This window comes from Moschus berezovskii, chromosome 24 (assembly GCF_049115385.1).
Source record: "Moschus berezovskii isolate FMDL1 chromosome 24, NW_MosBer_1.0, whole genome shotgun sequence".
NCBI classification, from domain to species: Eukaryota; Metazoa; Chordata; class Mammalia; order Artiodactyla; family Moschidae; genus Moschus; species Moschus berezovskii.
Genome location: NC_142483.1, coordinates 30,794,459 through 30,806,775, shown reverse-complemented (window position 1 = coordinate 30,806,775; position 12,317 = coordinate 30,794,459). Strand labels below are relative to the sequence as shown.

The 12,317-nt window shown below is 43.8% G+C and overlaps 2 protein-coding genes across 2 annotated transcripts in view; one reads left to right on the top strand and one right to left on the bottom strand.

The window, feature by feature from the left end:
* Positions 1 to 12,317, top strand: part of EIF4E3 (eukaryotic translation initiation factor 4E family member 3) — a 250,464-nt gene that overhangs the window by 143,894 nt on the left and 94,253 nt on the right. The window contains exon 7 of the mRNA XM_088831579.1: positions 6,608 to 6,752. Coding sequence (XP_088687705.1) covers positions 6,608 to 6,717 — 110 coding nt within the window. The 3' untranslated portion in view covers positions 6,718 to 6,752. The remainder of the gene's footprint in view (positions 1 to 6,607; positions 6,753 to 12,317) is intronic.
* On the bottom strand, positions 3,935 to 6,152 carry LOC148774026 (uncharacterized). The gene is made up of 2 exons (XM_088831580.1): positions 5,524 to 6,152; positions 3,935 to 4,807 (listed from the first exon to the last, which is right to left on the bottom strand). The coding sequence occupies exon 1, from the start codon at positions 5,959 to 5,961 to the stop codon at positions 5,527 to 5,529; it is 435 nt and encodes a 144-aa protein (XP_088687706.1). The 5' UTR covers positions 5,962 to 6,152; the 3' UTR covers positions 3,935 to 4,807; positions 5,524 to 5,526.

Sequence of the window (12,317 nt, the reverse complement as noted above, 5' to 3'; positions counted from 1 at the left end):
GCCAGCAGCATCCACTGAACCGTGGGTTGAATAGGTGGATACATAACCAGTGGATACCGAGTGCCAACCGTACTTTATTTTTAAACTTTTTTTTTTTTGGTTCCAAATACTTCCCGTACTTTAAAAACCATACTTTAAAAACGGAGATCCTCTGTTGGCTTTTGGTATGGACACAGAGCCACATCACAACACAGAGAACACACTTCTTTTGCCACTTACTGAGAAACATGCGATTTTCATTAGCCATTTTTCCCTTCTTGGAAGGAAACTTAGTAGAAGCCTTCATTTAGAGTATTCTGAACGCTTTTACTAGCCTTTCCCTTCCCGAATGTTCCTCTCCTCCTCCCTTTCTCCCCTTCCCTCCTTTCTTCACTGTGTTTACAGGTACCTGGATGTCTGCCGCACCTGGGGGAGGGGAGAGGGAGAAGGTAAGCAGGGGATCTTGATTTTGCCTCTTGGGTCTCAGTTCCTGTCCTGTTTATAAACGGCTATGTGGGTTGGCTATTTGTGAGAAGGTTAAATGATTTCTGAGGAGGGGTGGCACATCTCTTTGGTAAAGTGAAGAGTATGAGATGGGAATACAAAAGGAGCCAGGACACGTGGATTCTAATCCTTGTTTAGCCATTCACCAATTATTTGGCCTTGGAGGGCAATTTAACCTCCCTAGGTTTCAGCTTCCTAATCTGTAATTTGATATACATACTTGGTTATGCCTATTTCTCAGAGTGTAGGAGTCTTATCACTGGGATGGCATTAGATAACATTGAATCACATATTGAGAACTATACTTCCTTGGCAGTCACTTTCAATTCTTTCTGGTTGTTCAAACAACATCAACAACAACAACTATTGCTGTTGACACTCGTTAATATTTTCCAGGACCTGTCACTTTTCTGTTTAAATTTTTTTTTAATTTTTGTTTTTTGACCTCTCTTTCTAAAAAAGAAAAATCAGCAAATTTGTTTTTACTGTGATTGTTTTTAATTTATGGAGACTGGGAAATATGATTTCCCATTTAATGTAGTAATAGAAAAATAAAAGTTGGTTGCTTTACAGAAAAATATTTAGTATAGTTATAATAACTGTACTTCAGTGAGTACAGTATATTATTCAAGAACTATTATGTAGATATGGTGAAAATTAGGAAGATGGTGAGTATTGTTAAAGAAACACTGAATTAGGTGATTTTAAAGTTTCTGTTTAATTCTAAACTTAAAAGAGATTCCGGTATCTCATTAACTGGTTGATGTCCACACAAGTTTCTGTTCCCTAAAAATGTGCATATATTCATTGACACAGTATCTGCAGGACAAAATTGGTGTTACATATAATTAACAGTATGTGACAAGGCACTCAAATGTTCTGAGACGATTGGGGAAATTTTGGCTGCAATTTACCATAGTTTGCTGATTTGGAATTTACAATTTTTTCTTATTACTTAAAATATAACAAAATGGGGACAATCACCTTTGCCTTAGTATAATTAAAAATGAAATTATGTCAGAAACATCTGTTTTAAAAAGGAATTTCTATTTGTTTTACCACCAAAAGGTGGCGTCCTACCCCCATGCCCTTTATTTAAAAACCCTTCTTGCTTTAATTTAACAAAAAGAAACTTCTAGCTGATTACTGATAAAGAAATTAAAATGTGTTCCTTATGAATGTAACGTGACAGTGTTGAAAATGAACTATATGTTAAACTGCAGTTAAGTTTCCCTCTAATGTAAGCCAAATGGGCATGGAAGTCTTTAATACGGCAGCACATTAGACAGTATTATTACAAAATTGGGTACAATATATCATGGGATTTATAGCCAGGATTTCCTTTTGTCTGCAAAACTTGTTGCCAGTCTGATTTTGGCCCCCACTTTCAAGTGAATGTAAGAAAGTTAAAATGCAGAATAAGATCAATGGTAACGTAAAGATCTTCTTTAGTATGGCAATGCTAGTAAAAAAAAAAAAAGCAACTTCTATTTGATCTGAAAACAGGATGAATTGTTCTTTAGAGATGATGAATAAATTTGTCACATTGAAATAAATTGCTATTCCCCTGAGTTATAATTTTGCAACCCAGCATATACCATAACATGTTATATCTGGCATAAACATAGAAATGAAAACCATCGTCGCATCCCCAGCCAACAACCCTCCATAGACTGGCTACTTTGTAGATTTCCATTTACTTCCATGTGAATTCAGCATATGGAATTTCCAGTGATGGTAATGGGTGGTAAAGGGTTGTTCATAGTGTTAACTGAGAAGACAAAGCTTTTATATGATTGTCTAGTTCATGGTAAGGATTCAATAAATATTAGATGTTATTACTGACAAATGTAGACTGTGAGCTCCTCAAGGGCAGAAATTTTATTTATTTTTGCATCCCTCAGTGCCTACTATATGGTCTAGAACATAGTAGGTGTGCCATGTCTTAATGTTTTGAATCAAAGAACACAACTCTAGCTTCTAGGAAGCTAGGAAGTGCTGCAGGAACCTAAAACACATTTTCTTTATCTCGATTCTAGTCTAAAGATCTGATGGATGGTTTTGCCTGGATAGCCTAGAATCTTACACAGCATGCATTCAACAAGAATTCTACTGTGTTGTAATTACCTTAGCGTGGTCTCCCTGTCTCTGGCTTTATTCTGTAGCATGAGTGAATGCCTTTTTTTAACTTGCAAAACAGAATTTTAAAATGGTAGTCTTATGCTATTATTGAAATTGAGATTTAGAATTCTTCAGTAAATGAATGTTTAAAAATATTTGTATAAAGACAGTATCCAAAAAATTGATAATAAATTTTTTTCAGAATATTGGTTTTCTACAACTGCGCCAGTCAGGCTAAAGACCAAGGGATAGTACTTATTCTCCCCACCAGGTCTTCCCCGCTTCCCCCATTGTCTCCTCACCTCCCAAGTACTTTGTAGGAATCCACAGGACTGGCTGTCAATATATCCTCATAAAGAGTTACCCTGCTATACTGTATGTAGCTGGAAATGCTGGTATGTTAGCAGCATCTGGGGTTAAGAGTCTGAAAAAATTATTTCTGTTAAAAACAATAACAAACCATAGAGCCATGTATCTTTCTAAGTCACAGTGTGGAAACAGAAAGTCATCTTCCTTCTCTATTTGTATTGATGATAGTGAAAGAAATGCTTGTGTCTTTTGTTTTGTACGTGTATATTTCAAAATATTTAATCCAGGCTCCTAATTTACTCCTTCAAATTTCTAAATTCCACCAAACTTCAAAGCAGCAAAAAGAAAAAAAGTCTCACCTTTTCAAAGAATTGGACAAAGCTTTTTACATGTGACTGATCTCTGGGAGAGATGGTAATTTGTGTTAAACAACTGATTGACATTCTAGCCCCCTGGGCGTTTTCCTAAGAGAAACCATAGCAAGAACACAGCTCCCAACGCAGCCACTTTCGCCTGAAGTGGATCTAACTACACATTCCTGCAGTGACTCTGACAAGGAAGGACAGGGAAGCGTCCCACATTACACTCTCCTGCTTCAGAAATACAGGGGGAAAAACCCCTCGTTGGCTGGTTTCTCTTTCTTGCAAACAGGGGTTTGTCCTTCTGCTGAACTTTCACCTTCCGAACTCGCCTTCTTTCATTGGACAAAGTACAGAAAGAAAGGAGAGACCGAGGGAGGACGGGAGAGAAGGAGAAAGGGGGTTGAAAACACCACCCCACTTCCCCCTCCTTCAACTGTCACTGATGGCAAAACACTTTCACTTTTAACTGGAGGAAACTCAACATCCCTGTCTATCCTCTCCTCTTCCTTCTGTATTTTTAGCTCAGAAACCAAGCAAATAGCCATCGCTTTACCATCTTCGTCCCTAATTGCTAACACTCTCTCGTTTTTCCCCCAGTGTCTGAATGGGCCCCCCTTTCCCCCTCTTCTGAGGACTCCCCCTCCCCCATGCCCCTTGTTTTCCAGGTCTTTCTTGCCTGATTCCTCTTTTGCCAGGGACTGCTCTGGCATGGCCCTGCTCTCTCGGGTCTGCAGGCTCTGCCTCCCTCTCCCCTATCCAGCCTGGACGCCCCTCACTCCCACCTCCCTGGTCCCCTTGCCCCCAGTTCCCACGTCCCCCAGCCCTTCTTTGGCAACTGCGATTTTTTTTTTTTTTTTGCTGCAAGCCTTGTTGTTTACCCAGCAGGTGGATGTGACGTCAGGGACGCACAACAGCAAAAAATAACAACATCTCCCTCCGCGACGTGTTGGCCTCGCGCGCGCCTTATTTATTTATTTGTTCCGGGGGTGGGGGCGGCACCAGCACCTAAGTGGCTTGGGGAAGGAGGGTGAGCAGGCTTAAGCCCGGGGGTGGTTTGTGGGCGCATGAGGTGGAGAAGGGGCCCAGACTGGATGCCAGGGGTGGGAGCAGGCTGGGGAAAGCCCCGGGCCCGATGCCGTCCGAGCCTCTGCGGCCGCCGCCACCACTGGCGCTAGCTGGGCTCCGGGAAGCTAGTCCGGAGCGGAGGAATCTATTGTTATTTATTGTGTGGCGGTTTCATGCTATACTCGCGCGGCCCGGCCCTCGCCCGGGAGTGCGTGCGTGCGTGCGTGTGTGTGTGTGTGTGTGTGTGTGTGTGTGTGTGTGTGTGTGTCTGTGCGCGCACGCGCGTGCGTGTGTGATCAAGTGAGTGTGTTTGCGGGGGTGCGCGCGCGGGCGGGAGTGGGCGCGCTCGGGGAAAGGCCCGAAAACACCTTAGTTTGCACCGAGAGACCATTTGCAGCGGGTGAGTTTGTATTTTTCCATTTCTGCTCCACTTTTTCCCAAGCCGCCTCCTGCCTTGTTTCCGACCACTTTAAACAACAACAACAACAACCAAAAAAAAAAAAAGAAAGAAAAGAAAAAAAAAAATCTACTTTCCATCTCCCGGCTCCACGTGCATCTCCCCCAGCCCTCCCCAGAGGCAACCTCTCTCTTCCCAGGGTCAGGGCCAGGCTCTGGGGTGGGTGGGGGCTTCGAGTCGCCTCGGGGTTAGAGGGGTTTCCAGGGGCACTGCTCTCTCGGGTGCATTTCCATAAGTCAAATGGGGGGTGGGGTGGCGAAGGCAGCAGCGAGGAGGCAATCTCGCCTTCTCCTTGGCCCCTTCACGCGTTGTTCTGCACTCGCCGTGGGGAGAGAAATCGATAAGCCCAGGCGGCCTGGCGTAACTTTCAGTGTCCGTTGTTGGGGTGCCTGCCGAGTAGCTGCCGGGAGGGCTCAGGGCCCGGGGTCAGGTCCACGGCGGGAGGGGGGCGCGCTGCTGGGTGCTTCTCGAGCCCAAAGTTTGGACTTGGAGCAAACTTTTTCCCTTCGCTCAACTACTAGCGTTTGTCCCCTCTGTGCCCTGGGGCTGCTCCGTGGGCCTCAGCGGAATGACTGGGAACGTCCGCGCCCTAGGCCCCGCGGCTGGGGACGTCTCTAGTGCTACGCACGCCGTGTGCCGACCTCGATGGCGGGGGCACTCCTCTGTCGCACCCCGGAGCCCAGAAAACTCAAACACATACCCGCGCACTCTCAGCTAGACACGTACCCCTCACGCGCTCGGCCCAGCGAACTCAGCCTCCCTGCCAGGGATCCGCGACTGCCGTGGCCAGTTCCGCGAGTGCGAGTGGGAGCAGGGTGCCCTGCGGATAGTCGCCGTGCGCGGATTCGTCTCCATTCCATCACATGCACTTTCTGGGTATACTCCCCTCTTAAGAACGGGGGTGGAGGGGATTTCCCAAGCCTGGATATGTCCTGAGACGTGCGCGAGTCGCCGCGTCCCTTTGGCGCTGTCCCGGCAGCCGATGGCTCTGTTCCTCGTCTGCGCGCCGCCTTCTTCCCGAGCTCCCGGCGCTCCATTCGTGCCCCGCAGAGAGGATTCAGCTGAGCCAGCCCGCGAGCCGGGCGGCCCTGCGCCTCGGGTGGGGACCGAGGTGGCGGCGCCGGGAGCCGAGGGGTTTGTCAGTTGCTGCGGGGTCGCGGTCATTCACTGCCTCCGCCTCCCCTCGCCCCCGCCTTCCGCCCCCCTCCTTCCCAGCCGCTGCTGCGCTCAGAAACTTTGATTCCTTCTCCTTTTTGGCCCTAGGCTAGTCCCCCTCCCCACCTGTTGTGAGCTCCACCTTGGTCCCTGAAGACTGGCGGTGACACACGCGGGCGCAAGGGAGCTTCGCGCCCAGAAACAGTCTCATGCCCCCCCCCAAGTGTTTGCTAAGAAATCGCTGCCTGCAAACCGCCCCCCCTCCCCATCGCCCCCATTGCCGCGCAGCTCCCGCCCCCTGTTAGAATAAGGACTAAATAAACAGTTGTAACTCCAAACCTTGCGACTGCGATCTTATCCCGATCCCACCCCTCCCCCTTTCCTCCCCCCTCCTTTTTTGTTGTTGCAACTTTGTAAGATCCCGGGTAAGGTGCTGAGACTTTGGCTCCGTCCGATTCCCTGTCTCGGGATCCTTGCAGGGAAATCCCTGAGCCACATCCTGTCTTCCCTCCACGCGCGCTTGTGGGTCCTTCGGGCCCGACGTCCTCTCAGCCTTGGCCCCCCAGCTTACTCATCTATCCCGCCCCACTCCATTTCCCCCAACCTGCACCGAGAAGACTTGCTGACGGTCACCCCGGTTTCTTGTCGACTGCAGAACCCGAAAGTTTGCAAGAGGAAGAGAGCGTGTGGCGAGCAAGCGGGCCAGGGGCAGCGGCAGCGGCGCCGGGGACCATGGTGCTGCCGGCGCCTCCTCCGCGGGCGTGAAGGCGGCGCTCCCACTCCCTCCCGGGTCTCCGCGGGTAAGTCGAGGCGGCTGCGGCCGCGGGCGGGTGCGCAGGGTCTAGGGACACCCTAGAGCTTTGGGTTGCGCCCGGGGATTCTCTGTGCCCAAAGCCTCAGCATGGGCGGCGCGAGCGCAGCGATCTGGCGCCGGAGCCAGGAATGCGCCTGTCCTCAAGCCGGTAGGTGCTTCGAAATATTGGACTTTCTCCTTTTCCCCCCTTTTCTTTCCAAAATCCGAAAATCTAGAGATCAAAGTTTAGCTTGGAGTATAAAGTGCTCTGATAAAATATGGTGACATCCCTCGATCCCCTTCTCACCCTCTCCCCCCCTCCCCCCGCCTTTTTAACTATTAATTATTTCCAAGTCATTGTGTCCAAATACCCTTGCCGGGCTGATTACAAAGTGTATTGATTTAGTCTGGGCTCATCCTACGCGTTCATTTTAATTTCATTTCTTTTGCTCAGCCAGAAAACCCGAAATGAAACTTATTTGTTCCTCTGTGCACCCCCTGCCCCCAGCCTTCGAGGCTTGGACAGAATAATGAAATTAATATAAACATTTCATTTGGTTGCATTTGAGCTTTTCCAGCCCACTTAGGAGGGGCTGGTGTTGCTCTCATGTCTGGTCACAGGTATTTTCCAAGTTTGGATTTCCCTTTTTGTTACTGTTCTGTAGACTGGAATGTTGGAGGGCCGTTCTGTATTCCCTCTGAAAGGAGTCTATACATTGAAACTGTCTACACTTTACCTTTAGTTGTCTTAGGCTTCAGGATTTAGGGCTTGCACAATAGCTGAATTGAAGAAACCTAAAGGATAGTTAAGAGATTTTTCTCCTGCTGAAAATATATTGAAGAATATCTCCAATTTTTTACCTTACATGCCCCTTCCTCTTGTATTTTCCACAGTGAGAATCAATTTAGGGAAATATCTTAACTAGAGTTTGAAGAGAAATGGTAAGAATTCTGGTATTTTCTACCAAGGGTTATCCTGTATAACAGAGACACAGAAGTTTCTGTTATTTTCGGTTCCAGAGACAAATGTATCAAATCTTTTGAGAATTCCACTAGAGTTTTGATTCTATTAAGTGAAAAATACCCATCTCTTTGAGGCCAGGAAATTTTAAAATTGGGCTCACAGTTTCAGAGGTTGGGAATGAGTCCTTTCTGTCTCTGACTTTCCTGCTTGAAACATCATATAATTAAAGAGTATTAAAAATATAAAAAGGAACTCAACCAGTTACCATTAAAAGGTGTTAGCTAAAATCTCACTGCAAGGAGGGGGGAATGTTTAACATCTAGTCACTAGCTGCATCCCTTCCCCCTTTCCCCCCACCCTGCTTAGACTTTGGATTAGTCATTGTATGAGAGAGAGAGAGAGAAAAAAAAAATCAGGTTTTTTTTTTTTTGAAAAAGTAAAGTAAACAGCCTCCAACTGCTGAACCTTGACAACCCAAATTAAGGAAGCAGGAGAGATCAAACAGAACTGCTGCTGGGTTGTTGTCAGGAGCTCTACACGAAGAACCCTGGACTATTCGATCTAGCAGCAGAGCTGTATATTGACTAATGCAGAAATGGACTATTGCAAATGCTGATCTTTGTTGTCCAAGCAAAGCCTCGCTTGGAAGGAAATAGTCAGCCCCTCTCCAGGCAGGATCTGAGTTATAGATGCTGAGTAGCTAAACAAGTTATTATTTTTGTAATGCATTCTTATTTATGAACAAAACATACCCAGAAGGGCATTAAAAGGCTATTAAGTCTTCCAGAGGCTGTCTTGCTACCCAGAACTGTGCAGTGGAATTCTTTTTTACCAACATTAGACTCCTACACTAGAGTTAGATAACATTTTCTCACATCAAGTTTAGAAGATCTGCCTTGTCAGGGAAGCCAAGGTTTTGTATGTGAGGGTTTAAATCTGATGTGAAGCTCAAAAAAAAAAAAAAAGAAAAGAAAATCCTGGTGATGAAGTTTTGTGTCAGCCCACTCTTGGAATTTAAAAAGGCGAGAGGGAGCATTCTCCAGATTAGACATAACCTCTTTTTTTAGATTGACATTCAGCATGACCACGTTGCTACTTTTATTCAAGTTCTCTGTAACTTGTCCTTGCTTGTTGTCTAGGAAAATTTAACTGCTTTACATTTTTAAAGGGAGTAGTAACAGTAATTACTTTAGCATTTTGTTTTCACAGGTTTATCAAAGTATAATGAAAGAAACATCAACTTTTTAGATTAATTGATTCAAATTAAGGGGGTTGTATTGCTGGAGACATCTGAAAGATTTTGTGTTTATATTTAAATCCTGGAGTATAAACTGTATAACACTTTTTAGGTACAGACTATATCCAAATTAAATATCATTTTAATTAAGTAGAGCAAAGTGGGGGAAAGGACAAATAAACACATAGAGAAGGATAAAAATAATTGTTGTTTCAGGATTGCATTTGTAATGAACAAATATTGATCACATAGTAAGCACTTTGTGTTTTTCTAAGGCAGAGTTTCATAACCAGAGTGCCCAACATGTTTCAAAATTTGTAGCTTTTATTGGATATACCTTTTATTGTATCATTAAACAATGTGAGTTAAACATACACATGGATGTTATTAGGCAATTTTCTGCAATATGTAATGTTTTTTGAAAAGCTATAAATATTTTCTAGTTAAATCATTTGTACCAACAATAACAAAAGTTAACTGGGTTAATATTGAGCCTGGGCATGGTTTTCTGTTACTGACTCTTTCCCTGTTTCTGTACCTCCAGCCTTGTATATTTGCATTTGTAGGCTCTATTGAAGGCTGTGTCTGTTCTCAGCAGTTGTTTAAATTAACAGAAAAATTGTGATATTTCCTCAACAAATATATTTATACCACGGCAGTGCCAACATAAAGGAAGAGAAAGGAGAATAGAACAGATGTGACAACTTCTTTTGAACCCAGTTTCCTTTTTGCAGCCAACCTTATTGTGCTGTTGATTTGGTTTTCAGGTTTTACTTAAGATGCAAACTCACTTTTAAAATGTTATCTTGTAAAGAATCTGCATCCCCAAAATGTATGTATGTTCTATTTAGATATTATACTGTCTTGATTACTTTTCAGTGGGTATGCCAAGAATATTTACAGGGCATTGCAAGGGTTCTGTCTTTTAAAAATAATTTTAGGCACCCGTTAATAAAATTTAAATAGATTGCAGGCTGTCAGAAAATAGTATAAATTTTGTTTATGATTCAGTTACTTTAAGGTACTTACATTAAAGAAACTCATTTAACCCCTGACTGAAGAGCATTAAGTGGGGAGGCAAGCCCTCCAAAGAGCTCCCACTGCCCTTTGCTCGCCCGATAATCTTAAATTACTACAATTTAATTGCAACTTCAAGGCACCGGCCATGAGCTGTTTCTCTGAGGCTGAAAAGAGGTTTCCAGAGCGTAGCTAGGTTTGCACAGGTGGTATTTTTGTTTTTCGAAGAAATTTTTTTGCTTAGGGCTTTTTTCTTTTTCTTTCTTATCCTGTTAGGTGTCATAGTCCCTTTATAGAATTCCTTCATAATAATGTCATTTTTGCTAAGCCAGCAGTATTGTTGTTTTTTTAAAGTACGTTTTTGGACTGAGTATGTATGAAGGTCTCCAGCAAGTAGAGGTCTGTTTTCTAAAGAAAACAACCTTAAGAGAGGCATCTGCTGAATAGACAGGTGAACTTTATATGTGAGCCAACATAGACTTTTACCGTTTGTGGCGGATTTTTTTTTTTTCCTTAGTTGATGGTAGTCATCCCACCAGGTGATCAAACACTGAGTCTGTAACTCAGGCCAGCAAGCCAAGTTAAGTTTGCAGTTCAGTTCAGTTCAGTCGCTCAGTCGTGTCCGACTCTCAGCGACCCCATGAATCACAGCACGCCTGTGTTGGGCTGGTGTAATTTCTAGACAATCTTTTCTGTGCCTTGTTGCACTGATCTGTGTCACTTTGCCATATGTGTGCTATCCAAGGAGCCATCTTAAACTGGTTTTTAAAAATCTTTCTCTTCCTTGGTGCTTGGCTAAATTAAGGTTAGAGGTGCCAAAAGCTAGAACATCAGCAGGCTATGAGATGAGACGAGACAAATTCCTGAAACAAAGGAAAACCTGGTGAAATATGGGGTGTCTTGTGCATGGCACTTAATCCACCCCCCGGACCCACGTAGTTTATTTCAATGTGCATGTGATGATGTGGTTAATGGAAATTAAGCAGATTTGGCTTGTGCTGCCAACCTAAAAATAAATGCTGTAAGGAATGTTTGATTTCAAGAAGTGCTTTGGTTTTGCATCCCATAGATAATGTTCTTGCAATAATGGCTCCAAGGCTGGTATTCTGGAAAGAGGAAGTACATTGGGGTAAAGTGCGTGGCAGCCAGGGAAGACAATTAGACAGTGTTCTTTGTTTCTTTAATAAGTGATTTTCATTACTTACAGGCAGTTGGTACTGAGGCACTTTTTCGGGCCTTGTTTAGGAGTCTGCTCCTGTGCACAGGAAGGTTGTGCCAGAAGCTGCATCCTTTATCTCGCACCGTTTTACCCAGTCTTGAAAATCTCTTAGCCAGATTAGCTTGAGGATGTCTCCACAAGACTTGTTTTTCTTTTTGAAATCCCCTGACGCCCGTTTTTAATACATGCCCTGCCTTGTGCACAACAGGTGTTTGGTAGTGATTTTTATGGGACTGAAAGTGAGAAAAACATTTCCTACCTAGCCAGCCACTGAGAGAACGGGCTGCCTGGAAGAAAGAATCTGGGACTTGAATAAGCATACATGGGTTTTTCTGTATTACCATCTGCAAGGTCTTTGCTTTTAAAAAAGTGGGGGAGGGGCTCAATTTGGTGCCTCAGTATTTGCCGTTAGGTTGTAGTAATTTAAGATTACTGGGAGAGTGCAAAGGGCAGTGGAGGCTTTTTAATGGCCTCATCTTAATGCTTGAAGCTGTGGACTCATGGGGTTAAATAGTTTCTTCAATCAGAGTACTTAAAGTAGCTAAATCATAAACAAAATTTATATTAGATCCTGACAACTAATAATCTATTTAAATTGCATTAAAGTATCTGGTCAGAAATTTAATTAAAGTCAGAAGTAGTGTCAAACCCTGTAAATGTCTTGACAGGTCTACTCAGTTGGAACAGATATCATGAAATATTTACATATGTCTGGTGTGTTCCAGAACATCTCGGCAGGCCCTGTGCAAAGCTAATTGTACTTTGTTTCCAAATGACAATTTTAATAAAATAGATATTTTTTTAAAATAAAGGAGCATGAACATATACAAAGTTGTCTTCAAATATTCTGTTTACTATTTAGTTATCTCTACTCAGGACCCCTCTGTGATGGCTTTATTTCCTCCAAATGCTGCTAATTCAGACAAAAAGCTGAAATGGAGGAGTCACTGGTTAGAAAGCTCATGTCATTCTGTTTTTTATTTCAAGAGTTTGGAAATCTCAGAGGTTAGCATGTTAGAGGACAATTTACTAAGGGGAGAAAAATGGACCTGAACTTGGCATTGTTGAATTCCTGTTCATATGAAATAGGAGACATTCACTTAGGATGGGACAAAGATGTTTTTCCAAGTTATAT